This window comes from Myotis davidii, unplaced genomic scaffold, assembly GCF_000327345.1.
Source record: "Myotis davidii unplaced genomic scaffold, ASM32734v1 scaffold88, whole genome shotgun sequence".
NCBI lineage: Eukaryota > Metazoa > Chordata > Mammalia > Chiroptera > Vespertilionidae > Myotis > Myotis davidii.
The window spans coordinates 5504047-5531970 of NW_006300377.1; the positions used below are offsets into that span (position 1 = coordinate 5504047).

Genomic DNA, 27924 nt, shown 5'->3' on the forward strand with positions numbered 1-27924 from the left:
CTTTTTAAAATGGATTTTTATTGATTTCAGAGGGGGATAGAAACATCAATGAGAATCAATTGGCTGCCTCCTGCACGCCCCCTACTGGCGATTGAGCCTGCAACCCAGGCCATGTGCCCTTGATCAGAATTGAACCTGGGACCCTTCCGTCCGCAGCTCTATCCACTAAGCCAAACCAGCTAGGGCTGGATTCCTATCTTACTATTCTTCAAAAATATGCCTTCAAACTTTAATGCTTTCCCAACTCCCTCACACTTCCTAAGGATCCATGCCAGCTAGGAACAAACACCAGACTGGTTTGCAGACACCTTCCTTACCTCATTCCTCAGGCATTAAGCCTCAGCAGAGACAATTTACAGAATGCATCCTGCCTGTTGGCAGAATGGGAAAGTTATCTGAAAGCTCGAGAGGGCCCACAGGGCATAGCATCTTTTCGTTTTTAAAGAAATTCTATTATTCTTTTTAAAAATATGTACTTTTATTGGTTTCAGATATGGAAAGAAACATCAACGATGACAGAGTATCATTAATTGGCTGCCTCCTGCACATCCCCTACTGGGGATCCAGCCCACAACCTGGGCATATGCCCTTGACTGAAATCGAACTTGGGACCCTTGTCCCCAGGCCGACGACGCTATATCCACTGAGTCAAACCTGCTAGGGCTAGCATCTTTTTCCAACTTAACATTTTTTAACAAATTCAGTCTTAAAGGAAACAAACTTGCTCATAGAGTAAGCAAGAGATGTATAAAATTCTCAGCTCACCAAAAAGAGGACAAAAATCCTCCCCAACACTTAACATTGTGAAACTAAAATCCCTCTGAGTACTGCCGTTGCAGGATTACATTAAGTAAGCTGTGGTTGAAGGACAAGACTCCTTTCTTCACCATCTTCAAATGGAGTAGCACTTTGTCAAAACAAATCTGTTTCAACCTTAATACATCTATGAAGATTAAACAATATACAAGAAAGTGCTTTGTAAACTATAATGGACAATGTAAGATTTTTATTGTTCAGCTCATCAGGTATGTTCTTGGCCCTCTTATGCAGGAACAGCTGGAGAAAATGGAAGAACAACAGGCACAATTAAGAAATGGAGTGCAACTCCAGGAACAGAAGAACAAAGAGATGGAGCAGCTAAGGATCAGCCTTACTGAAGAGCTTTCAACTTATAAGTCAGTTTTTGCTGTTTACCCAAATCTCAACTAACATTGGCTGGCGAGATGGATGGTGGGGAGGGCAGATGTTCCTCAAGGGAAATTTCACTCAACAGTGGGAGACAAATGAAAACTGGGAAAATTTTTTCAGATGGAAAATGGCTCTCTCTTTTTTTTAAGGGCTATGCTACCCAAGAGCCCGGAACAGGCTAATACTCCCACTTCTCAGGCAGGTGGAATCGAGACACAGTCTCAAGGTGATCCTTGTGGGTACAAGAGTGGAGTTTGCATTTTACTTTCTTAACAGAACTAATATCTTAAAAGAACTTAAGTGTGTGTCTAATGACAAATCATGTAGGGATAACACATACCGCCAAATTGCCTGGTTCAAGCATTCAGGGTTCATTTGGAATGCTTGTTTCTGATAGAACTAAAAAAATATGCCCTAATTATCACCAGGAATTCTGTAACAGGATAAAATATCTAAGCTCTGCATTCTCCCACCTTACCCCACCTGCTATTCATAAATAGTTTCCTTAGAATAGCAGAAGGTAGTTATGCTACCTAAATTCAAACTATGACAAAGAGGCCAAGGCAGCAAAATTTGTCTGTATAGAAAAGCTGAAGAGGGTGTTGTTTATAAGCGGAGGAACAGGATTATTGCTTAGTATGTGAAACAAGCGACACACCTATCCATTAATTTCTCTATATACCAGTATGTTCTCATTTTTCACATTTTAGATTCTCTTGGATAAAGAGACTAAGAATAAAAAAGGTCTGTCAAGTATATACTAGTTAGATGCCCAAAAATTTTATTCTCAATTTCCTAGTTCATCTTACAGCTTGGATACAAACTCACAAATGACTACTGTAACTAATGCTTTTCCTAACTCACTAGGACTTTCTTTTACTGTGTTTTTTCCAGGCATAACAGACTGCGCTTATTGTTTGGGAGATTACTAGAACCATGTAATTGAGGAAAATGATCTGCTAAACACCTTTGTGTGGATCAGATTAAAAGTACAATAGGGAAAAAGCAACAATTAATTCAAAGAAACAAAACTACAGAATTTCAGGCAATACCTGTGTAAATTTAACCTGGACAGAGAAAAATTTTAGCTAGCCCCTCCCATCACCATTACACATTCATTACTTTGCAAATAAGAATCACCCAAATATTTCATAGGGGAAAGTCAACCCTGATCATATGTGAGTCACAGTCTAGCAATCTCTGCCAACAAAACCTACAATAAATTTCCTAAATTCAGTCATAAACTTTAAACTGTACTAGAGACCTGGTGCACAAAATTCATGCACTGAGGGGGAGGGTTAGGGAGGGGGTCTCTCTGCCTGGCCTGCACCCTCTCGCAGTCTGGGAGCCGGCAGTTGGACAGCCTTAGCACTGCCTTGGAGGTGGGAGAGGCTCCTGCCACCGCCACTGCGCTTGCCAGCCCGAGCCCAGCTTCTGGCTGAGCAGTGTTAGGGGGAGCACACTGACCACCAGGGGGCAGCTCCTGCGTTGAGTGTCTACCCCCTGGTGGTCAGTACACATCAGGGCGATCGCTCATTCCACAGTTCGGTCGATTTACACGTTAACCTTTTATTATATAGGATTATTTAAAGTTGCAGAAATAATAAATTTATTCTTTTTTTCTTTCAATCTTACAGGAGCTGTTTAGAAATGTATGGCCGAATCTGTAACCCAGAAACAACCAAAAAAGCTTCTTAACAAAGGATCACTTAAGTACCCTTTTCCAAACACAGAAGAGTGCCAGGGACTTGGCAAGCAATTCACCCTGGGGAAGATACAAATACTGGCTGACCTGTTTAAAAAGATTCTAGGCTGGCTGGAGGCAGAACGCACCAGTCAGCTCTTAGCTGGATTCTATTTCACAGGCTACTGGTAATGATTTCAATGCACGAAGGAACAGCCAAAAAAAAAAAAAAAAAAAAAAAGAGCCTCCTGTCCCTCCTGCCCACCAGCAGCAAAGGATGAATATATGCACCCCTGCAGCCTTGTGCAGAATGAAACTTGCCTTGTTGTTGACCTAAACCAAAAACATTTTTTTTTGAGCACAGGTGGGGTCAAAAGGCAGCCAATTTTCATTATATGGGTTTATAATTTGAATTCTTTTGTGCCATGAGTGTTGGACTTTTAATGAATCCTTTTACAAAGTTTACTTTTTATGCTGACGCATAGTTTACTCTTGTGTCAAGATAATTTTCACTATACTCTAAAAGAACTTAGTTCCAGAAAAAAGGAACTAAATTTGAATCTAAAGGTTAAGGATATTCAGATTTCCCTAAAGATCATGCCTCATGAAAATGATTTTTGGTGAGTAATCTACTCAGTTAAACTGAGTGATTGCAAAGAACCAGGCATTTTATCTGGTTATGGTACGTGGCTTTCAGCCTTTATTTCTCACTTCTAAGAACAGGTCCCAGTGAAAAACATACTGGGGAGATTCAACCTCTATAAGAGAAAAGGTTCAAACACCTTTTCCAAATTTAAATTTTGCCTTAAAATCTTTCTGCCACACTGCCTTTGACATGCTTGAAAGTCCATGTAGTTCTCTATGAATAGACTTCAAAAAGATGTTATTTTATCGAAGACTAATCTGTACACCTATGATTCAATGTTTTATGTCTTTCACTTTCCCTGTGAAGGAGTAAAACTGTTTTCTATAGCTCTGGGTCTATTATAATTAATTCTGCTCTTGGTAGTCAAAGACCACAGAAAATAACTGTCATCTGAAGAATTCTTCTAGAAGCCAGAGACTGGTGTTTGATAGATATTATATTACATACTAAATAAAGCCCATCAGCATTGGGTTATGTAGAAAAGCAATTTATTTCATTATAAGCACTTACACAGTTAGTCATAGAGAGTAACAGGCCTGTTAGTGAAACAGGTCACCCAAAACAGAGATGGTATCAAACTAGTGGTCAAGGACTAACTCCTAAAAAAAAAAGCAACTCTTATCCAGGATTAATTTAATTTTAAAAACAAATACAAGCTATAGATTCACTCTTCTCAACTTAGCTGGACAGCTTACCTGTGGTATAACTGTCAGGTAAAAACATACATCTTTACAACTTGGTGGTCCCAAGTTTTTTTAAAAAAAACCATTTCACAGAAAGGAAAGAAATAATATGAAATCAGCTCAAGAAATACACTAACAAGCAAAAATATATGGAAAACAGGAACACATACTTTTGACTTAAGAAACGGAGAGGAGACTAGTCTATGTAGGAAATGTGCATCCTGGAAAGTCAGGTGTGAAGATTTTAGAGTAGGAATTATGACTCAAATCTCCCCTAATTCCTGAATAAAAACATCTTGCAGTACTTACACTTCATGGCTCACACACCTACCTCTCTTGGCTCTATTCCTTATTTACTTCTAGCCTTTACTTAAATGAGCCTGAAAAATGTGGGGATATGGCATACAGAGAAAAATAAAATAACCACACACAATATTCCCCTTTCAGTGGCTACTTTAGATCTTTGATACTAGAAAATTCCTGAAAAAAATTTAAATATTAAGTCTGTGGCTTTGCTGAATCAAGCCCCTCAGTTAATATTTAGAAAACACCCTTGGATTGGGTTAATAACATTGTTGATGGTACCTATTTAGAGGGATAGCTGAACAAAGTCTGTGTCTCAGAACCAGTGTTAAATCACTATCAGGGTTGAGAGGAAAAGGGCAGGCAGTCTAAAAATTACAAGTGCAGATGAATCTAGGACCCCTGTCCTTCTGGATCCACACTTCCTTCAGGGTCTTCATCATTATAAATATTCTCTGCCTATCCAAAAAACAAGAAAAAGAGAAAAGGGTATTTAGTAAACATGAACACAAGTTCTTACAGTTAAGGTTTCAAAAATGGATTAGGTCGGGTAAAGGGTTATGGGTCATGTAGTCTCTATTGCAACTATTCAACTCTGCAGTTCTTGGATGACAGCGCCTAGACAATCTGCACATGAACGGGTACGTCTGTGTTCCAATGAAAGCACCAGCTGACCCACAGGCCAACCCCCTGGATTAGGACATTCCCACAAAACTTAAGTACGGTTACTGAATGTTTTGATAATCAACCTTCTTGAGTCCTTCAGTCAGACATCATTCATCATAGTAAAAAGCCCTGGCTGGTGTGGCCCAATAGGTTGAGTATAATCCTGTGCACTGGGAAGTGCACTAGAAATTGATTCTGGGTTGACCCTCGGTTGCAGGCTCAATCCCCAGTAGGCAATGAAATAAAGTAAAAACACAAATGTTCACAGACTAATGAATAAAATGATATATCTATACAATAAAATATTATTTGACAATAAAAAAACCCAGTCATGACCCAGCCAGTTTGGCTCAGTGGATAGAGCGTCGGCCTGTGGACTGAAAGGTCCCAAGTTTGATTCCAGTCAAGGGCACATGCCCAGGCTGTGGGCTTGATCCCCGTTGGGGGTGTGTGCAGGAGGCAGCTGATCAATGATTCTCTCATCACTGATGTTTCTATCTCTCTGTCTCCCTCTCCCTTCCTGATTAAAACAAACAAAAAAACACATATAAAAAAACCAGTCACACATTGTGATTTTATGTATATTAAATGTTCAGAATAGGCAAATCCATAGACAAAGTAGATTGGTGGTTGCCTAGTGCTGGGTGGACTAGAGGAAAATGGGGAGTGATGGCTAATGGTATGGGTGGTTATGGGGCTTCTTTCTGGCATAACTGGGGTATTGGTTGCATAATTCTGTGAATATACAAAAATCACTGAATTATGTAAAAAAAAACGAAAAAAGAAAGAAACCCCATCTCACCATCACTATATGTTCCAAATCTTTTTTTAAAATATATTTTATTGATTTTTTACAGAGAGGAAGGGAGAGGGATAGAGTTAGAAACATTGATGAGAGAGAAACATCAATAAGCTGCCTCCTGCACATCTCCTACTGGGGATGTGCCCGGAACCCAGGTACACGCCCTTGACCGGAATCGAACCTGGGACCTTTCAGTCCACAAGCCGACGCTCTATCCACTGAGCCAAACCTGTTTTGGCCCAAATCTTAATTTATAATTTTTTAAAATAAAAAAATGCTCTTGCGTATAAAAAACTCTACTTCTAGTTCTTGATGAAACATCTGTCTACAAGGGCATAATGTTAATTACAGACACCACTTTCATTTAGACAAAATTTACTGTTCTTAGTTTAGCATCTACTATGCATAAATCACCAGGCTAGGTGCTACAAAGTATGGGATACACTTGTTTTTGAGGAGCTTGTGATCTGACCGCAGGGAAATGTATACAATTGTGTGTTTTCTGACAATGAATGTATAATGCCTTTTCCCCTGACACCAATTCTCTAATGCCAACTGGGCATCCAACATGTCACTTCAATCCTGACATTAACTAATTAGAGGTAGTGTTAGACTCCACAGGTTTGAGGGATGTGACTGAGGGCTCAGTGCCACAAGACTATCCTCACTTTGGGCACCAGTAATATGAGTGCTATGAGTACCCAGGCTACTTGTTACTTATAAGGAGTCCCTTATAAATAAATTTGTTGACTATAAATGTGGGGATTCCACAACCCTCTACACAGGTTTGATAATATGCTGGAATGACTCACTAAATTCAGGTAAGTGCTTTATTTACTACTAAAGGCCCAGTGCACTGATTTGTGCACCAGTGGGGTGCCTCAGCCTGGCCTGCAACCTCTTGCAATCCAGGAGCCCCCGGGGGATGTCGGATTGCTGGTTTCGGCCCGATTCCTGCAGGCCAGGCCAAGGGACCCCACAGGTGCATGAATCTGTGCATCATGCACCCGGCCTCTAGTATGCATATAAGATCTTTGGTTAATCTCTTCCGGCTTCCCCCTGAGATTCATCAGTCTGTTCCATGTTTCCATGCCTGTGCATTGAGTGTCTGCACCCCTGGTGGTCAGTGCGCATCATAGCTACCAGTCGAACGGTCAGACACTTAGCATATTAGGCTTTTATATATATAGATTACTGGTTTACTATAGAGGCTAGAACTCAGAACAAATGGAAGAAATGCATATGGCAAGGTGAGAGGGAGGACAGAGCTTCCATGTTGTCTCTGGGTGGCATCAATATGTTCACCAACCTGGAAGTTGATCAGATCAAGAGCTTTTTATAGGCTTTTCCAAAACTTTTTATAGAGCTCAATCCCCTATCTGCGGGTTAGTGGAACTGAAAGTTCTAACTCTCTAATCAAGTGTCTGGTCTTTCTGGAGACCAGCCTCATCCTGAGGCTATATCTAGGGGCCCCTTAAGTCACCTCCTTACCCTAAACTAAGGTGTGCCCCAAAGGAACTCCTTATAAATAGCAATAGACTCCTTTGTAATAATTATGCATGGTGTCAGATGGATACTAGATTTACCAGGTGATCATTTCTTAAGTCAGTGATTTTCAACTTTATCTCATGACACACAAACTAACTACTAAAATTTTGCAGCAAACCAAGAAATGTAATTTTTGCTGACCTGACAAAAATTTTTTGATTCATTAACACTGAATGGCTACTGTTGTATTGGCTATTGTCTTTTTTAAATTTAGTTTTCACAATCTAAGGGAAAAGAGGTCAATGCCCCTGACTAAATAGTCAGGTATTGCATGTTTTAAAAATTCTTGTGGCACACTGGTTGAAAATCACTGTCCTAAGTTATATAAATATCTAATCAGTGTGTTGTATACCCAAAACTAATACAATGTTATTTGTCAACTGTAACTGAAAAAATTTTAAATTATTTTTTAAATATAGCAAGAGACTCCTACCACTCAGGAAATGCTAAGGTTTTTGGGCACTTTGTAACAGAAACTAGAACAGAAACCAAGTATTTATTTCTTACACCACAATTTTTCTTTTTTTACCACAATTCTTACACACACACACACACACACACACACACACACACACACACGCACACACTGAGTAAAGTAACAACCTGGCCTGGAATTAATGGCCTTGAAGGTTATGGAGTTCAATATCCTACAACATTCCCATGGCAACTACTAAAATACCTTTAATTGAGAGATTATCCAAGGAAGCCATTTCACCTTCCTGTTAGAATTCAACATTTTATATTAATTTTCTGTGTGTGAGGTGGATTTTCTGTTCACACATGTAACACATCCTTGAAGTATACAAAGAAATCAATAACTCTCTAAATGTACCAACCATATTTTGGCAAACAGACTTCTAAATAAATACCTACAAGTATTTAAACAGATGACCAGATACACATAATTTAAAAATGAGATTCCACCATGCTGTTCTGCAACCTGCTTTTTCTCTACTTAATACCACTGTCATGAGTATCTTACAAAGCTAAGCACACTTCTTTGATACATGCTATTCCAAAGTATGTTTGTAGTATATCATTTGTTAATCTCATAGGCCACAAACACTCTCATCAATAGTGCGATTCTGTAGGAAAGGTTTATATTTTTTAATACAGTTTTTAAAACTATGTTTTATTGATGTGAGAGAGAGAGGGAGAGATAGAAACATCAATGCATGTGCCCTGACTGGGAATTGAACCAGCAACCTCTTGGTACATGGGTTAATGCTGAACCACTGATCCACACCGGCCAGACTATAGTGAAGTTTTAAAACATTTTTCCTCGTGTTGAGCCAAAAACTTTCCGCTGGAGTTTATTCTTGGCTCTAGATCTATCCTGAGAAACCAAAAGTTTCTTTGGAATTCTTTTCATTATTCAGGGTATAATCACTGAAAAGCCATACAACTGTTTTTGTTTTTTTTAAAAAATTGTAGTAAACACAAACATAAAATTTACCATACTATCACTCTCACCCATCTCTAGAATATATCTGTTTTATTGTATTGCTATATATTAGAGATTACAGTTTTCTCCATTAAATTTTAAGCACTCTAAAAATGACATTGTGGTAGAAACTGTGCTAGGCATGTTCACAGATCACTTCAAGGGAATAACCTTTCCTAGATATTCAATTGCTAGCCAAGAGGGAGAAACAAGAGGCAAGCCAACAAATAGGAGGTTACTTCAATAGGCCAGCAAGTGTAATGAGAACCTGAGCAAAAAACTAGGGCAGTGATGGCGAACCTTTTGAGCTCGGTGTGTCAGCACTTTGAAAAACCTAACTTAACTCTGGTGCCATGTCACATATAGAAATTTTTTGATATTTGCAACCATAGTAACCCTAACTTAACTCTGGTGCCGTGTCACATAGAAATTTTTTGATATTTGCAACCATAGTAAAACAAAGACATATTTTTGATATTTATTTTATATATTTCAATGCCATTTAACAAAGAAAAATCAACCAAAAAAATGAGTTCATGTGTCACCTCTGACACACGTGTCATAGGTTCGCCATCACTGAACTAGGGTGTGAAATAGACAGGAAAGTTGGGAATGGATGTATTTGTAAGATGAGTATAGATTAGAGAAACATTGCAGAGCTAGACAACATAAAGTCTGGTAAGTGAACTAGACCTAAAGGTGAATATATAGCGGAAGAGAACTTCAATTTTCAACTGTGGTGAGATGGGGAAATACTAAAGCCATATGGAAAACAGCCAAGTCAGAAGGAAAGGGGAGTAGGGAGAATGGGGAAAGAAGCAAAGTCCAGTTTAGTTGAGTCTGAGATACCAGTGGGTTAACCAGATGAAGATAAAGAGCAGGAAGTTGAACATGATATGATAATGTACGGACAAGCACTAAAATCACACAAAGGAGCACACTGAACAGAAATGCCAGCTGCGTTCATTAAGTATAGAAATATGAAGTGACAGTCTGCCTCCTTTATGTAACCTCCCCAAATGACTCAATACTCACCATCTGCCACACTTGCATGATATTGTCTTCTGACACAGAACAGATCACCCAAGGTTCATTGGGATTCCAAGAGAAATCAGATATCTTGGCAGTGTGACCACCATGAATAAACTGAAGAAGGGAGGAAAACAGATATAAAAAGCAGATAGTGGATATTACATTACAGATTACTTCAATTGCTCAATGTTTGTACATACCAACAACTCCGGTGGCCCATCTTCTGCATCTTCGGGGGATTGTTCCTCTCCAATTTTACTAGCACAAAAAGATTTTCAAAAGTTAAAGCAGATTTTTCCTAACTAATTTTGGAAAGTATAAATAAAAGAAAATAATTCCACAAAAAAGTAACTAATACAAGACTTACCTTAAATCCCAGACATTCAGTCTGCGATCAGTACCACTGGAAGCCAAAATAGTCTCATTGTGAGGTGACCACTGAACCTACAGAGAAGAATAAAGGAAACAGAGGTTTTCAACTACAAAATTGAGTGAAAAGCACCTAAAATTATATTTAACAACTTAAATTTTTATAAATAAAAAGAGAATTCAAAGTATTTTTAAAAAATTGATTTATATAGAGAGAGGGAGAGGTGAAGGGGGTGAGAGGGAGAAACGGAAGGGGTGAGAGACGAGAGAGAGAGAGAGAGAGAGATTGATTTGATGTTGCACTTAGTTATGCATTCACTGGTTCCTTTCTGTATGTGCCTCAACTGGAGATCGAGCTTGCAACCTTGGCATATTGGGATGATGCTCTAACCAGTTGAAAATTATCTTGCCAGGGCCTCCAAGCATTTTAGACATAAAGTTAAAACTGACAAGATCATTTTTGGTATGAAAATAACCCATTATTAGACCCAGGATATCAGCTTTTACTCTATTTGATCTTATATTTTTGAAGACCTTTTTATTTATTCTGGCCTCTAGCCAAATGTAATCAAATTCTGACCTAAGAACTATAGTACAGATCACACAATTTCCCAAGTACTTATTATGAATTCAGCGCTATACATAAGATTAAAAATGACTCATTACAATTATTTTATTAAAATAAAGCTAGCTACTACATAGACAACTCACATAATTGTGAAAACTGTTTGGTAAGCCCTAGCTGGTTTGGCTCAGTGGATAGAGTGAAGGGTCCCGAGTTCCATTCTGGTCAAGGGCACGTACCTTGGTTGTAGTTTCTTGGCCCTGGTCAGGATGTGTGCAGGAGGCAACCAATCAATGTGTCTCTCTTACACTGATGCTTCTTTCTGTCTCTCCCTCTACCTTCAACTCTCAAAATCAATGGAAAAATATCCTCAGGTGAGGATTAAAAAAATGAAATAAAATTATCTATCTATCTATCTATCTATCTATCTATCAATCATCTAAAAGGCTAATATGCAAACTGTCCCCTTGGGAGTTTGACCAAGGGTTCAAGTGCTTGCTATGATGTGCGCCAACCACCAGGGGGCAGCACGGAATGAAGGAAGGTCCCGGCCGGCAGCCAGGACGCCACGATTGGCTCTGATTGCCAGCCAGGCCTAGGGACCCTACCAGTGCATAAATTTCGTGCCCCAGGCCTCTAGTAATCAATCAATCTATCTATCTAAAAGCCTAAGTGACCGTTACAGTGGAATAACCAGAACAACCGATTGCTATGACACGCACTGACCACCCTGATTGCCTGATCAGGCAGGCCTGCTGGGCAACCTCCCTGTCCTTCCCCCTGGCCAGCAGGTGCCAATTGCCTACCCGATGGGGAATGGGAATCAGGGTGGGTGGCAGTGGACGCGGGTGGTGCCAAGGTGGGTGCGGGTGGGGAGCGGGGCCAGCTGCTGGGGGAAGGCCCAGGCTGGCCAACCTTCTGGTCCCTGAAGGCTTTTGAAAAACCTCTCTGGGGAGGCTTTTCTTTCCCCCCTAGCAGCACACAATTCAAAGGTGCTAGTCGCAGAGCCGCCTGCCACGGAGCTGCCCAATCTCTCCCCACCCAGTCAGATTGAGTCTAGTGTGGGAGGGTGGACCACCCTGAGCTGCTGCCCGAAGGCAGGAAGCTGGCAGGGGTCAGGCCTTGGAGCTGGCCCACCCGACCCCCAGTGTGCTCTCTGCCGGGAGGCGTCCAGCTGCAGACCTCCGACCCCATTATTTGGATCCGTGGTGGGGTAGAAAGCGACCTGGGAGGGTGAAGTAATAAAACTTGGGGCGAGTACCACTGGTGCAGTCCCTGCGACCTTCCCCTCCCAGGATAATGCTACACTCCCTAACCTCCTATGAGCCAAGATAAATGTGGATTCACAAACAGGCAGGCCCCTGAGGAGCTTCAGCTGGGGGACGAGAGGAGTTACTTCTGACACACCCACCCTTTGCTTTAAGGCTGCATTCTCCTTCTCTAACACATGTTGCTTGAAGTACATGATGGTTTGTGTTTAGACATACAATAAACATGGGGAAAACAAAGTTTTGTGCTTTAGAACAAAAGAGTCTGGAGTCTTTGGTGGGGGTCTCTCTCTCTCTCTCTCTCTCTCTCTCTCTCTCTCTCTCTCTCTCTCTCTCTCTCTCCTTCCTCCCCTCTTCCCTGCCCTGGCAAATCTTCACACAGAAAGTTAACCCTAGCTCCTCAGAACACACCCTCGCTGGAGTGGCCTCTGTTTTGTTTTTTTCTCTTACAAGGTTTTTTCTAATCTCTAAACCGGCAGTTGGACATGCCCTGACGGGTCCCAGATTGTGAGAGGTCACAGGCTGGGCTAAGAGACACCCTCCCACTCCCAGCCCTATGCACAAATTTCGTGCATCAGGCCACTCTTCTCTGTTTGGTAAGGAAGTCTTAGCTTCATGGTACAGATAAGAGGGCATTAGCAACCAGTATTTAAGGAAGAATTTGGATACCCTCCAGGCAATACCACCATTATAAGCAAGGACAAAGAGATAGGGTGAGGCCCTAGCAGGTTTGCCTCAGTGGAAAGAGCATTAGCCTGCGGACTAAAGGGTCCCAGGTTCGATTCCGTCCAAGAGCACATGCCCAGGTTGCGGGCTCCATCCCGTGGGCGGTGTGCAGGAGGTAGCCAATCAATGATTCTCTCTCATCATTGATGTTTCAATCTCTCCCTTTCCTTTCCTCTCTGAAATCAATAAAAATGTATATTAAAAAGAGAGAGAGACAAGACAAAATGTTACTTGGAGCAAACTGAAGAGTAGAAAATAAGGTTGAGACTATGTGTGTTAAGAATATGAGCCAAGTTTGGATGCCACACTCACACACCAGAATTAATTCTGAGGACTCTCAGGGTCTTAACACTTGACAAAACAATGTGTTTCTTTTCTAAAATGTATTTTTTTTTTATTGATTTTAGAGAGGGGAAGAGGGAGAGATAGAGAAACATCAATGTGCAATAGAAACACAGACTGGCTGCCTCATTTAGGCCCTCTACTGGGGATCAAATCCAAAACCTGGGCATGTGCCCTGACTGGGACTTGAACCTGCCACCTTCTGGTGCATGGGACTATGTTCCACCAACTGAGCCATATCAGCCAGGGCCAATGTTTTACTATAGTGATACAAAATGGGCCTTTCCTCACTATAACATTTTAAATTCTTTGAAAGCAAAGACTAACATTTCTACAGTACCCTTACAATAAGCTTTCAATATAGTGATTCTTTCTTGAATTGAGCTAGAGAGCTTTGCATGCTAAGAAAGGAGCTTAGCCCCAGCAAGTTTGGCTCTGTGGTTAGAACTTCAGCCTGAGAACTGAAGAGTCTCAGGTTTGATTCCGGTCAAGGGCACATACCTCTGTTACAGGTTCAATCTCTGAGGCCCAACCTGGGCACACGTGGGAGGCAACTAATCAATGTGTCTTTTTCACATCGATGTTTCTCTCTCCCTGTCTCTCCCCATCCTTTCCACACTCTCTAGAAATCAACAGAAAACATACCCTTGGGTTAGGATTTAAAAAAAAAGAAAGAAAACAGAAAAGAAAAAGAAAAAAAGAAAGGAGCTTTAGCCCTGCCAGTGTGGCTCAGTTGGCTGAGCAATGCCCTGTGCACCAAAAGGTTGCCTATTCGATTCCCAGTCATTGGAGGCAACCCAGCAATGTGCAATGTTTCTCTTTTTCTCTCTAAAAATACATTTAAAAAAGAAAGAAAAAAAGCTGAAGCTGAAGCAGAAAATATGGAGCCAGTATAGAATAGAGGAAAAACAACCCCAATTCCTAGAGATTAGCATAGGCACACAAAACATTTCTACTAATATAGCAATGAAATAAACCATGCCTCGTTGTACATCAAGGTCTTCTGCTTAAAAAAAAATTACAGCCTTGCCCTAGCTGGTTTGGCTCAGTGGATAGAGCGTTGGCTTGCGGACTGAAGATCCTGGGTTTGATTCCGGTCAAGAGCACATGCCCGAGTTGCAGGCTCGATCCCCAGTAAGGGGTGTGCAGCAGGCAGCCGATAAATGATTCGCTCTCATCATTGATGTTTCTATCTCTCCCTTTTCCTTCCTCCCTGAAATCAATAAATTAAAAATAGAAATAGAAATAAAATATTATAGCCTTAACTGCTGCTGCTTTTTAAAAAAAATCCTCACGAAGCTATTTTTTTTCCAGGTTTTTTTTTTTTTTTTTTTAGAGTTGACTTCCAGGTTCTTGACTTGTGCAGGAAAAAATTCAAGATAAAGTTCAGGTCCAGTTTTTTTTTTTTTTTTTAGAGAGAGAATGGAAGGGAGAGAGGGAGAAAGAGAGAAATATCATTGTGAGAGAGACACATCGACTGATTGCCTCCCGCTCACACCACAACCAGGGATCTAACCTGCAACTGAGATATGTGACCTTGGGCAGGAATCGAACCAGCGATCCTTTGGTTGGTGGGCCAAAGCTGTAAACCATCAGGGCAGCTTTAGCTTCTCTTACCTGGAATATTTCATCCTTATGTGATTCAAAGGAATGCAACTTAAGTTTCAGATTTCTCAGATCCCACAAGGCAACAGTCTATGTAAAGAATGGAAAGAGTAATCAATAATTTTTTATGAGAAAAAAAAAAGAAAACCCCTAAGTAAAAGAGCTCTGAATTCAAAAGAACCCAGAGAAATTCACCCTGTTTTCTTTTAAAATAAACCAAACTAACCTTATCAGCTGATCCTGTGGCAAGAATGAATTCACTATAAGGATTAAAAGAAAGGCAGTTCACTTCAGCAGTGTGAGCATCAACTGAGTGGCTTGGTTTGGAAGTATTGTTTGAACGAGTATCCCAGCTTTAGTACAAAAAACAACAACAAAAAACAGGAAAAATAGGTTGAAAATGGGCAACTAAATATAAAACTTAGATAATTTATGAAGAAAAACTTAAAAAATGGATTCTACTCACATCATAAGTTTCTGATCATCAGCAACGGACCCAAACAGAGACTCATGGAGCAGATGCCAGGAAACATCTTCTACTACTGCTGTGTGCCCTGTAAAGATGGTCTTCGCATCCACAACTTTTCCTTCCTTTGGAACAGCACTGATGTCCCATAGGCAGATGGTCTTAAATGCAAAATTAACTATTATAAAAAAGGAAGATTCTCACCTCCCCACATACCCCAGAAAAGAAACTGGTAACAAGCCCAGATTTGTTTCAAAATAGAAAGGATACACACATGGTCATCTGAAGCACTAAGTAAATGCCCACTCAGATTTGGGTTCCAAGAAAGCCCATAGCCTTCCTTCTGATGTCCACGGAGACGCAAGTCTGGGTTGCACTCTCCAGAAGGATCTGCAAAGTAAGACACATCAAGACTATCCATTTCACTGCCTCTATGGATCTACTGAGCATAATGAAATTCTTATCAAGAAGTCTAAAGCTCTTGCCCAGCCAGCTTGGCTCACTGATTGAGCATCGACCTATGAACCAGCAGTTCATGGTTAGATTCCCAAGCAGAGCACATGACCAGGTTGCCGGCTTGATCCCATGTGGGCTGTGCAGGAGGCAACTGATCAATGATTCTCTTTCATCACTGATGTTTCTATCTCTCTCTCCCTCTCCCTTCCCCTCTGAAATCAGTATTTTTTTTAAAAAAAGAGCTCTAAAGCTCTTAATATTTATAAGCAATACAGACCTATTATGACCAAATATACAATGCTTAAGCTGCACCATCATTCTGTTCTATGTAAAGAAGCATTTTTTCACTTAAAGTTGAAGACTATCCACACATATCAATATAAATGACAAGATATTAAGTTATGCAAGGAATAACAAAAGCAACTAAAAGACTGAGCGGAGCAATGTATTCCCATAGTGACATTTGTATTTGAATTGAAGAGAGCAGGTACCTGGTTTAGAAGGATGTTTTGTATAGTCAAAAACAAGAACATCACTAGATGGAGTCTTTGTTGCAATGATGCATGGATTCTGTGGCATATAACGTGCCCGGTTTACTTCTCCTTCATGGTTGATCTTAATTTCTATTTCAATTTTTCCACTAACAGAGCCAAAACCTCCAAATTCTGTAAATAAGAAATTAATTGCAAATGAAGACAAAACAAGAGCTACTCTCTATATAACATTCAAAGCATTACACAGACAAGGCTTTTTATCAGCAAGTTGGCATAATACCGGAAGTAATCTAGACATTTGTTAGCACCATAAAGTGCTTTCACATCCTTTATTTTGTTTGATTACCACAACCCTACAGAGTTAATAACTATCTTCTGGGCCCAGAAGATAGTTATTATCTCCAAAAATTTTACACATAAGGGTGACATGAATATGGCAGAACATAAACTGAATTCCTATTTTTCTGATTCTGAGCCTAGTACACTTTCAGCCCTCGTAGTTATGTACCTAATGAGAGTATTAGATTACTATCTAAAATTAAGAAATAGCCCAGCTGTTGTGGCTCAGTGGTTGAGTATCAACCTATGAAATTGGAGGTCATGGTTCAATTCCCAATCAGGGCACATGCCTGGGTTGCAGTAGGAGGTGTGCAGGAGGCAGACTGATCAATGTCTCTCAAATGTCTCTCTCATCATTGATGTTTCTATCTCTCTCTCCCTGTCCCTTCCTCTCTGAAATAAATAAAAAAATATGTATTTTTAAAAATAAATAAAATTAAGGAACACTATGGACTCTACTTCAAAAGTAGGTTCTCAATAAGCAGTTTTCAAATCTCATTTAAAGTACCAAAAAAGTGTGCTGAGTAAATAAAACCCAAGTTGCTATTTTAATGAACATGAAGTACACAATGTGCTTGGTACTAAAGAGTCCCTCTTACACTATTTTTAAAGCTCCCGTTTGGGGTAATCTTTCTGAAATATCACACCGTATCTTCTTCCTACAGTTTCTCTTAGTCCCAGTGAGGAAAAACAGAGCCACAAGAGCTCTCTCATTTTCCAATCCCCCACTTATACTTGGCAAACATAGTCCCTGGTTGAAATAAACCAGGTAGGCAAGGACTAGACAAAAGCATTTTTAAAATTCATATTTGACTATTGCATGCCCTTAGAGTTCTCCTAAGTACCATTATAAAATGTAAAACACAACATTATTTGTGATTATGTAAATCTTGGCAAACATAATATAAACAAAGGTAGTCAATGATTAGTCAAAAAAATTATACAAGACAGCATGATAAGGTACCTAAGAGTCACACCGTAGCCTAAATGACTCTGCCCCTTACTAGCTTGGTGTTTTGGGGAAGGCCTTCAATTTCTAAGCCCCAAATACCTTATCCAAAAAGCAAGTTCTGGAAGTAAATGAAAATGCTATCAACAGCACTGTTATACAAGTATTATACTTTGAAGGATAAAAATCTTTTCAAAAAACAAAGACATAGATGAGTAATATGGCTAGCAGTTTAGATAACTTTCAACTTTAAAATAACTTTTACAAGTTGAAGACCAAAATTTTCAAAGAAGTTAAAAACCTAAAAATAAAGTTCAAAATAGACTCTAAAAGAGAAAAACCCACATTAAACAAGTTTTTTTAAAGACCTCTAGACCATGGAGCACCTACAATTTAAAAACAGAAGGCATATGATGCATGATGTCAAGGAACTTTTAGTCCAAACATGGGGACATAGCCCTAGCTGGATAGAGCAGTGGTTGCCAATTGGTGGTCCACAGACCACTCGTGGTCCGTGAGGTCTAAAAGGTTGGCAACCACTTAGACCTTAGGGATAGAGCGTCAGCTTTATCAAACCCAAAGGGTCCTGGGTTTGATTCCAGTTAAAGGCACGGAACTTGGTTGCAGGTTCTTCCCCGGCCTGGGCCCGGGTCAGGGCTGGTGCAGGAAGCAACCATTCGATGTTTTTCTCTCACACCAGTGTTTCTCTCTTGTCTTTCCCTCTCTCTTCCACTCTCTAAAAGTCAATGGAAAAATATCCTCAGGTGAGGATTAATAACACACACCCCCCCAAAACAAACAAACATGGGGACATAACTACAGATGAAAAAAGCTTAACAGTCAGAAAAGAGATACCAATAACAAGGGAAGAGCAATAACCGGCATGGAGCCCACAGAGCAGTAAGTAATTGTTACAAAATATGGGTTATTTCAGTACTGGGTATATACTGAACAGAGGGCTTCCCTAACTGTAAGAAATCAGCATAGCCCTAGTCATTTGCTCAGTGGTTAAAGCGTCAGCCCTCAGAGTGAGGGTCACAGGTTCGATTTAAGAGTAGGGCATGTAGCTGGGTTGTAGGCTCAATCCTCAGCCCTAGTTGGGGAACGTGCGGGAGGCAACCAACTGATGTATCTCTCTCACATCAATGTTTCTCCCTCTCCCTTCCACTTTTTAAAAATCAATGAAAAAAATATCCTCAGGTGAGGATTAATAACAACAAAATCAGCATAGAGGATTTATAATTGAGGTTTTATATAGATGAGGACATATCTATTAAAAAATAATTAGAATATGTGGAATATAATGAACAAAATAGATCCAGAAACATAGAAGCACAGAACAGACTGTGGAATCTGAGAGAGAAGGTAGGGGAGGGAGAATGGGTGGGAAGAGATCAATCAAAGAAGTTGTATGCATTTATGCATAACCCATAGACATAGACAATAGGGTGTAAAGGCCTGGGGTGAGGGGGTAGGACGTGCTACAATGGGTCAATGAGGGGGGAAAAGGGGGATTTTCAATAATAAAAATAATAATTAGAGTTCTGCCCTAACCAGTTTGGCTCAGTGGATAGAGCATCGGCCTGCGGACTGAAGGGTTCCAGGTTCAATTCTGGTCAAAGGCATGTACCTTGGTTGCGGGCACATCCACAGTAGCGGGCGTACAGGAGGCAGCTGATCGATGTTTCTCTCTCATCGATGTTTCTAACTCTCTATCCCTCTCCCTTCCTCTCTGTAAAAAATCAATAAAATATATTTAAAAAAAAATTTCTATAAGTTGAAGCTGATCTGTTATTGGCCAAACTTGAAGTAGAAAGACTGTGGTACTAATGTAGTCATGAGTCACTTAACAACTGGGAAACATTCTAATAAATGTGTTAGGTAACTTCATCATTGTGTGAACATCATAGAGTGCACTTACACAACCCTAGAATCTCTAGCCTACTACACACCCAGGCTAGTTATATGTTATAGCCTACTGCTCCTAGGCCACAAACCTGTACTTATAGCCTGTCACTGTACTGAACACTGCAGGCAACTGTAACACAATAGTAAGTACTTGTGTATCTAAACATAGAAAAGATACAGTAAAAATACAGTAGAAAGGATAAAAAATGGTACACCCGAATGAGGCATTTATCATAAACAGAATTTGCAGAACTGGAAGTTGCTCTGTGTGAGCTGGTGAGTGAATGCCTAGGATATTACTGTACACTACCACAGACCTTATGACCCAGCCCATGAGATCTCCCCTGGCTTTCTTCTGACAGGGTCAGAAACAGAACATCAAAGCTGTCAATGCTGCTCTGTGAATAGGGATGTGGGCTGGATTGGAAATACAGAGGAGAAACTGGCTAAGTGTAGCTGACCATTAACAGTGACTGTCAGGAGACCTAAAGATGAGTAGGAATAAAAAAATCAAGATGGAAAGATAAAAGAACACTGAGAATTATCTTGGCAATGTGGTTTTTGGCTCTTGCATAAACAGTGGTTAGATTAAGAAACTTTGTGGTACTCATAAGAAGTGTTTAATATGGAGAGAATGTAGAACTACAAACTCAATTTTATTAATCTTCACTTGAGGATATGTTTCTTTTTTTTAAAGTTTTTAAAAAAAATATATATTTTTATTGATTTCAGAGAGGAAGGGAGAGAGAGAGAGAGAGAGAGACATCAATGATGAGAATCATTGATTGGCTGCCTCCTGCACGCCCGCACACCCCCCACAGGGGATGGAGCCACAACCCGGGCCTGTGCCCTTGACCAGAATGGAATCCCAGACCCTTCAGTCAGCAGGCCCATGCTCTTTACATTAAGCCAAACCAGCTAGGGCCACCCGCGGATATGTTTCTATTGATTTTTAGAGAGAGAAGAAGGATGGGAGAGAAGGGAGAAAAGGGAGGACGACAGACATAAACACAGAGACAGAGACATTGATATAAGAGAGAAACATCGATCAGTTGTCTCCCATATGTGCCCTGACCCGGAACAGGGATCGAACCCCAACCTTTTTTGGTGTATAGGACGACACTCCCCAACCAACCGACCCACTGGGACAGGGCTCAATATTTTGACTTTGGAAAGTTGTTTTTGGTTTTATTAAACTTATCTGGCACAAAGGGCTCTCTCTGGCATTAAATTGATGATGAAATAAAATTTACCACAACTTGAAAATATTTCCAAAGTACAGGGACCAGATGGCTTCATACTACCACAGAAAGCTTTTACTAAAGTGGCAGTGGCACTTAATACGTGTTAAGGTAGATCCTGTGGACCTGTGTGCTTGTACAGGATCTTAGGTCCTCAACAAAGAATGTACAGCAATGTACTCTGAAGACCATTCAAACTAGAACTGGAAGGGAGACAAGTGTCCTCTGCATACATAGCGCTGGGAGGACAGCCTCTTCTGTGCCGCAACCGTCAGTGGCTGACTGATTGGGATGTAATCTGCATACTCAAAATTGAGGTGCTGTGAGAGGGAATCTACTGCCAACCCACACAGATATTGTACCTATCACAGAGGAAAAAATTCCTCCTAAACCATATATCCTTCCATTTCTTCAAGGAAATTCAACTCCATTATAATCTTATGGGAACACTATAGTATATGTGGTTCATCATTGACCAAAATGTGTTGTGGAGCATGATTGAATAGTAAACTGAAAACTATCAAGATTTAACTGTATTCCTATCTTGTTTCTCTCTATATAAAACATTTTTAAAATTTGAAGTGTAACATAATACAATCAAATGTCTAGCTTGACAAATTTTTACATAAGCATAATACACCAAGGGAACCACCACCCATTAAATATAGAGCATATGGCCCCCTAGAAGGCATTGCAATGTCCTTCCCAACCAGGCCCCTCCCTCTACAAACTTAGGTAACTAGCATTCTGATTTCTACTATACCAAGTCACTTTTTGAGTCCATAAACATTTTGAAACTAAGAATAAGTTCTAATATCCTGAGTCAAATATTAAATTACTAGAGGCCCGGTGCACAAAAATTTGTGCACTGGGGGGGGGGGTCCCTCAGCCTGGCCTGTGCCCTCTCACAGTCTGGGACCTTCAGCCTGACCTGTGCCCTCTCGCAGTCTGGGACCACTCAGGGGATGTTCACCGGCTGGCTTAGGCCCGCTCCCCAGAGGAATCGGGCCTAAGCTGGCAGTCAAACATCCCTCTGGCAGCCCGGGAGCCCTCGGGGGATGTCCACTTGCCAGGAGGGAGTGGACACATCTTTTGAATGAGTAATTCAATAAATGGGATAAATCATTCTGAAAACTATGTATCAAATTTAACAGTTATCTAAAAGGGATATGTTTATGGGGGTTCCCATATCATTTTATATTTGCTTTGATATTTAAAAATGACTTATTACATTACCAGAGTATTTTTGTCCCTAAATATTAACCAAAAATCCTAAAGAAAATTTATCTTCATCTAATAAAAGGCTAAAAGTTACCTAAAACCATAATTAATGAGTGGCATATCCAGGTATCCAGCCTCTGAGTCTAAATTCAACCCCCTCACCCCCCATCACTAATGTCTACCCAGAAAATAACTTTCCAGTAATCATATCTTATAGCTACACACTTGGGTCAGTGACACAAAATATTTGCTGACCTTTATCCTAAGAAGTTATTTTGCATTCTGCATCATCCTAAGCTAAATATGGAATGCTCAAAAGATCAACTGCACATTACAATACCGAAAAATAACTGAAGCTCAAAATAACTTAGATAAAAGAATGGATTCTGCTAATCAGAAGAAATCTAAGATAATAAACATGAAACATCCATTTATTAGAGCACAAATCTTAGAGGCTATCTTCTACTTCTCAGTATTAATTTGAGTTCAAGGACAACAATAAAGGAAACTCACTCACTGTACCTCTTCTAAGAGAGAAAGTATTTCATGAAAAGTTAAACCCTTAAGTTACCTCCTAAAATTAGGATATAATTAAATGGCTCACTTAATTTTTATGTATGTAGCGAGGGCCATAGTTGTCATTTTTACCACTTCAAACCTAGAAAGGGTAATTTAAGCCAGTGTTTCCCAAATCTTTTTTTCCATTATTGCCCCTCTAAGAAACCTTATGACATTTTCTTGACACCATGATGAAATTTTAATACCAGATATCCTGTATTATCTATTTACATATGCTATGTATATCTGTGCTTTATACATTCAAAGAATAAGGTTGTTTTCAAACACACTTTTCCCCAAAAAACAACTTTTACCCTGCTAGGGGCAGCATGTCCCACATTGAGAATGTGTGCATGAACATCAATAAAATATGATGGATTTTTGCTTCTTTCAATTCTAGAAATACCCCCAGCACCAAATTTAGTAGAGGAAGGTTTATAGAAAAGGCACAGAACCAACTTTGTGTTAGGTATGTATTCTGACAGCTAATACTTCTACTGCAAACTCGGGCTTTCCGAAGCTTAACATCATTTCTATCTTGTGGCTTCTTTATCATATTGAACATTCTTTTGATGACAATTCAAAGATATGAAAAATATATCTCATAGACTCCTTCTTTCACTTTTAAGATTCCTACCTCCTTTCTCACTGTCGTAGTGTGAAGCATCAAACTGAGCATCATCATTAGGGAGTTGCACACTGGCTATCACAAGGTGGTTTTGTTCATCCGATGTGTGTGTCCCCAGGACAAGTCGATGAATGCTGAAATCTTTCCCTTCTGGTCTGTAATAGCAATATATGGTCACCATTCAAATTAGTAACAAATACATCTATGCAAGAGCACTATTACAACAAGATCTTGGGAAGAGAAAATCATTTTCTACTTTAAAAGATTGTTTTTATTGATTTTAGAGAGAGAGAAGGGGAGGAGAGAAACACTGATTGCCTGTCTCCTGCATGCCTCCTCTGGGAATCGAACCCGCAACCCAGGCATGTGTATGGAATGATGCTCAACCTGGCTGATCTACACCAGCCAAGGTCATTTTCTACTTTTAATGTAACTTCCACAGAGCCACGTATAAGAAAGACTACATAGCACTTCATTTTTAAGTATAATAAATCATCAGTTAACATGGATAGGTTCTGTGACTTTAGGCAAAATTACATAAAATGAAGCCAATTTTACCACATGCTAAAGGATATAAACAAAAGTTAAGTTCCTATGGCATCTCAACTTTAGAATGAACAAAACGTTATTCAAGGACCAGCTGTATTTAACTTGATCAAAAATTTACAATTGCTTTGGGGGAAAAGTCTAACAAAATAAAATGGGAATTACTCATCCATTACAACTGGTTGGATATAAAGAAAAATTTGTTGGGTACACTAACATTTTAGGTTACTTCTTTAAGTTAACTTCATCAAAAAGGAAAGGAAATAACATTAGTAAATTAATTGCTCAAATATTTCCTAACTGCTTGGACACACTGCTCCAAAAACTATGGACGCATAATGATTAAGACATGATTCTTGTCCTCAAAAAAACCAGGGACAATTAGGCAGTCATGTACAAATGATTAAAACACAAGTCCATATACACCACATGAAAGATACAAAGGAATATAGCTGGAAGATAAGCAGGTAGTAAAAAAAAAAAAAAAAAGGAGCTAAGCAAAGGGGAAGGTCTACCAAGTGCCAGACACCATGTTAGGCACTGGATATATCTTTTATCATTGAAATACCATAATACTACAAGATTAAACAGCTTGCCTTAGATCACACAACTACTAACAGAACTAGGAAAAGTCCAAATCTGACTCTAGATATGGGAAAGTACAGTGGGAGAGAAAGCTAAGAAACAGATTAAATTTAGACTCTAGGCAGCTGAAAATTTCAAGAGCCCAGAAGTTAGGTCTAAGATAACCAATATGAATTCCTCTGCAAAGAGGTGATGGACATCTATAAATTAAACAGAAAAAGTATAGGAAAGAAAAGAGAACTATCAATAGAAAATTGGGAATGCCTGTGGTTAGAAAGTTAAACAAAGAATCAGAGGAAGTGAGGGAAGAATTTTATAGAGCTACTATTATTTTTTTAAAGGATGTGAATAAACATCAAAATCAAAACATATACACAAAAAACCTAAGCACTTGGCATTAGATGCTTGCTTATAAGTAATCCTCATTACAAAAACAACAGAACATTGTTATATGAGTAGAATACAAAAAAGGGAAGGAAAGGGTAGGGTATTTGGATCAATGTCAAATATTACAGAAAGGTTTATCTGCTGGAATAGAAAACAACTAAGATGACAGCACAAATTTTAGCCTTGAAGAATTTATTCTAATTCATTGCTTTGCAAACCTAGCTAATCACTGTATGGGAGGCTTTGGGATTCCAGAATGATTTAGTAGGTATGGGGTGAGGAATATTTGGGACCCAGTGGTTCACTATAATTTGGCATGTGACTGGTAAATCTGGAATCACCAACCACTTCTCATCAAGTATTCTGCGACAAGTTCCTAAATGCTTTGAACTACCATTGAGAATACCTGACAGAATTTCACCTCTGCTGAACTCAATTTTTTTTAACATTTGAATAATTTTTTATTTTTCAACTAGAGGCCCGGTGCATGAAATTTGGGGGAGGGGGGGGAGAGGTCCCCTTAACCTGGCCTGCACCCTCTCCCAGTCCGGGAGCCCTCAGGGAATGGACATCCTCAGCACTGCCAGAGGCAGGAGAGGCTCCCACCACCACTGCTGCGCTCGCCAGCTATGAGCCCAGCTTCTGGCTGAGTGGGACTCCCCCTGTGGGAGTGCACTGACGCTCCTGAATTGTCTGCCCCTTAGTGGTCAGTGCAAGTCATAGCAACCGGTAGTTCCCCCTTCAGTCGATTTGCATATTAGCCTTTTACTATATAGGATTTTTAATTTATCATTGTTAGTTTCTGATGCACAACACAGTGATCAGACATTATATAACATGTAGTGATCACCCTGATAAGTCTAATACCCTGACACCATAGTTACAATATTACTATATTTCCTGTACTGTATTTTATATCCACTTGTGTATTCTCTAACTACCAATTTGTGCTTCTTAATCCCTTCACCTTTTTCACCCAGCTCTCCAACCACCCTCCCATCTGGCAACTGTGAAAATGTTCTCTGTATCTGAGTCTGTTTCTTTTCTGCTTGTTTTGATTCCACATAAGTGAAGTCATATGGTACTTGTTTTTCTCTAATTAATTCACTCAGTACCATACCCTCTAAGTCCCTCCATATTGTTGCAGATGGCGAGATTTCATTCTTTTTTTATGGCCGATTCTGATGATCAGTTGAATATGGGAACTCCTGGTAATGATAAAGCTCCCAACTCTAAATGTCTAGGTATTTATTATGGTTTTGTTTAACCACCTTAAGACAGAATTCCCCATTTTAAAAATGCTATTGCAAAGGTAACAGCCTCGTTCTTAACTTAATAAAATCTGTATCAACTTTTTAAGATCAATATCAATTCTCTAATTACTTGTTGAGTGAAGCATAGACTTCTAAAGACCTAAGATAGGAGGAATTTATTTTTTAGTATACATAAAATATAATTTTTAAATGTTTCAAAACTGAAAGTTTTATAATAGAAAACCCTTACTCCAACTGGCACACTGGTTTTGCTAAAACTTGAGCCTTTCTTCCCTCATATCCCATTGAGGTCATTTTTCTTTCCCTTCATCATTTTATCTTGGCCACTCCCATGATAATTTTTTTAATGTTATAGGTTATACATACTTATACGAAGTTAAGGCAGGGAAGGATCTTATTTAAATCTGTATGCCTTTTTAAGTGGCACCTAGACCCTCAATAAACGTAAGCCAAATTAAATATTTTATCTCCTCTATTAGAGGTACACGAGTAAGATATGCGGTTCATCTCTCACCATGCATAATTCCTCATATGCAAAACATCCCACCTTCAGGTGTTCGTTCTAAGCATCCTAAGTATCCTTCTAAAAAGTGCTCTGAGAACACACAACTACAACTCCTAGTTACACCAGCTCCTCCAGCTAGACTGTGCTCCTTGCAGGCAGCTACCATGTTGTATTCACCTTTGTATTAACCAGCTACAACCAAAGACTGTGAGATTAAAAAACTGGACACATCGTAACACTTCTTGAAAGCTGACAAGTCATATGGTTATTCAACCCAGTATCAGAAAAAGAACAGCATGTTTTCTCTTATCAGGGAAAATAAAGTAATTTGACATTTTGCCCACTTTTTGGTCTAGAAGAAAATGTCACCAAGAGGTTTTGATCATATGCCCTGTAAAGGGTGACTGGAGAAAAACAACACAAAAACAGGGGAAATCAATGTGCCAAATCTACACCGAGGACACACCAAAGCAACGTTCAAGAGATTCGTATCACCTGGTTACATCGGGAAGCCACTGTGCAGTTAAGCTGGGCCACTCCAGAGCATGGGTCATCACCAAATCGTAAAGAAAAGGGGTGTTCTTTTTCCATATTTTGTACTCTTCGTTGATCACGCGTTCTTCTACTGCGTCATCAAAGGCTGCTAAAAAATGAAAAATAAATTTAAATTAGCGAACACAACAGAAACCGCGTAAACACTTCCAAAGCTACCGGTATGGCTCCCGAGTCCTGATACAGAGCAGGTTTGTCCAAATTTCCCCCGTGCGGAGACACCAACACCCCCGCCGCCTCCGCGGGTTGGAACTCCTCTCACGTCATCCGGACAGATACTCCGTTAGCCGTGCGGGTAACGGCGCGGCCGCGCCAGTACGCTCTCCTACGCGCGAGCCTACGGGACCAGCGAGGAGGCCCGAGTCCCGACCCCTGGGTGTAGGGAGCGGTGCAGGGCAGACCCGGAGAGAGGCGTGTAGACCGACAGGAAGCGCAAGGAGGGACCTAACACCCGCCGGGGCCCCACCGCCAGCTGCGCGCCGTTAGCCCGCCTCGCGGGGCTAGTTCGCCTCACGCCTCCGATGGTGTGGACCGCACACAGCAGAGTCGGGCCTGCTCTCACTGTTAGGCCGTGTAAAGGCCGCAGCGCAAGTCCGGCACCCCTCCGCCTCCTAAGGTGACTCCGGCACCCTCACCTTCCTTGTCGGCCATGGCGTGCAGGAAAGCCAGGGGGATCCCGAGGTCTACCGTTTTGCGGGAGGGGCGGGGAAGCTACGGAACGCTCGCTCTCCGCGCGCGGCCTCTATTGTTTCCTGCTGTCCCTGCGTGAGGGCTGCTTCGCGGACCTTCGCGCCAACACCGACCAATCGGAGCGCACCGAGCGGCCAGGTGGGCGGGCAATCGCGCTCGCAGCCTATCCAGACGCGCGGAGTCGCTCTTCGCGGAGCGGAGGCGCGCGCTCCGTTCCTACCCTCCCCCCTCCCGACCGGGAGCCGACTTCCTTC

At 40.5% G+C, this 27924-nt stretch overlaps 2 protein-coding genes across 4 annotated transcripts in view; one reads left to right on the plus strand and one right to left on the minus strand.

The window, feature by feature from the left end:
* Window positions 1-4116, plus strand: part of SYNC (syncoilin, intermediate filament protein) — a 9775-nt gene extending 5659 nt beyond the window's left edge. The window contains 3 exon segments of the mRNA XM_015572825.1: window positions 1051-1175; window positions 2826-2871; window positions 2874-4116. Coding sequence (XP_015428311.1) covers window positions 1051-1175; window positions 2826-2871; window positions 2874-2999 — 297 coding nt within the window. The 3' untranslated portion in view covers window positions 3000-4116.
* RBBP4 (retinoblastoma binding protein 4) lies at window positions 985-27783 on the minus strand. 3 transcript variants are annotated; one of them, XM_015572824.1, is made up of 13 exons: window positions 27616-27783; window positions 26924-27071; window positions 23141-23286; window positions 16285-16458; window positions 15612-15727; window positions 15338-15498; window positions 15098-15224; window positions 14884-14961; window positions 10364-10440; window positions 10197-10254; window positions 10000-10110; window positions 4884-4963; window positions 985-1056 (listed from the first exon to the last, which is right to left on the minus strand). In XM_015572824.1, exons 1-12 carry the CDS (start codon window positions 27629-27631, stop codon window positions 4898-4900), a joined length of 1278 nt encoding a protein of 425 aa, XP_015428310.1. In that variant the 5' UTR covers window positions 27632-27783; the 3' UTR covers window positions 985-1056; window positions 4884-4897. The 3 variants fall into 3 exon arrangements, with proteins under 3 accessions (XP_015428310.1, XP_006777428.1, XP_006777427.1); XM_006777365.2 differs by lacking the exon at window positions 985-1056 and having other exon boundaries at window positions 3990-4963; window positions 26924-27068; XM_006777364.2 differs by lacking the exon at window positions 985-1056 and having other exon boundaries at window positions 3990-4963.
* Window positions 27784-27924: the final 141 nt, after the last annotated feature.

Coding starts and splice junctions, on each gene's coding strand:
- RBBP4 (XM_015572824.1), bottom strand. Junction 10,255..10,363: donor CTGAATGTCTGGGATTTAAG/GTAAGTCTTGTA, acceptor TTTTTGTGCTAG/TAAAATTGGAGAGGAACAAT. Junction 4,964..9,999: donor TCATGCAAGTGTGGCAGATG/GTGAGTATTGAG, acceptor TTTTTTGGATAG/GCAGAGAATATTTATAATGA.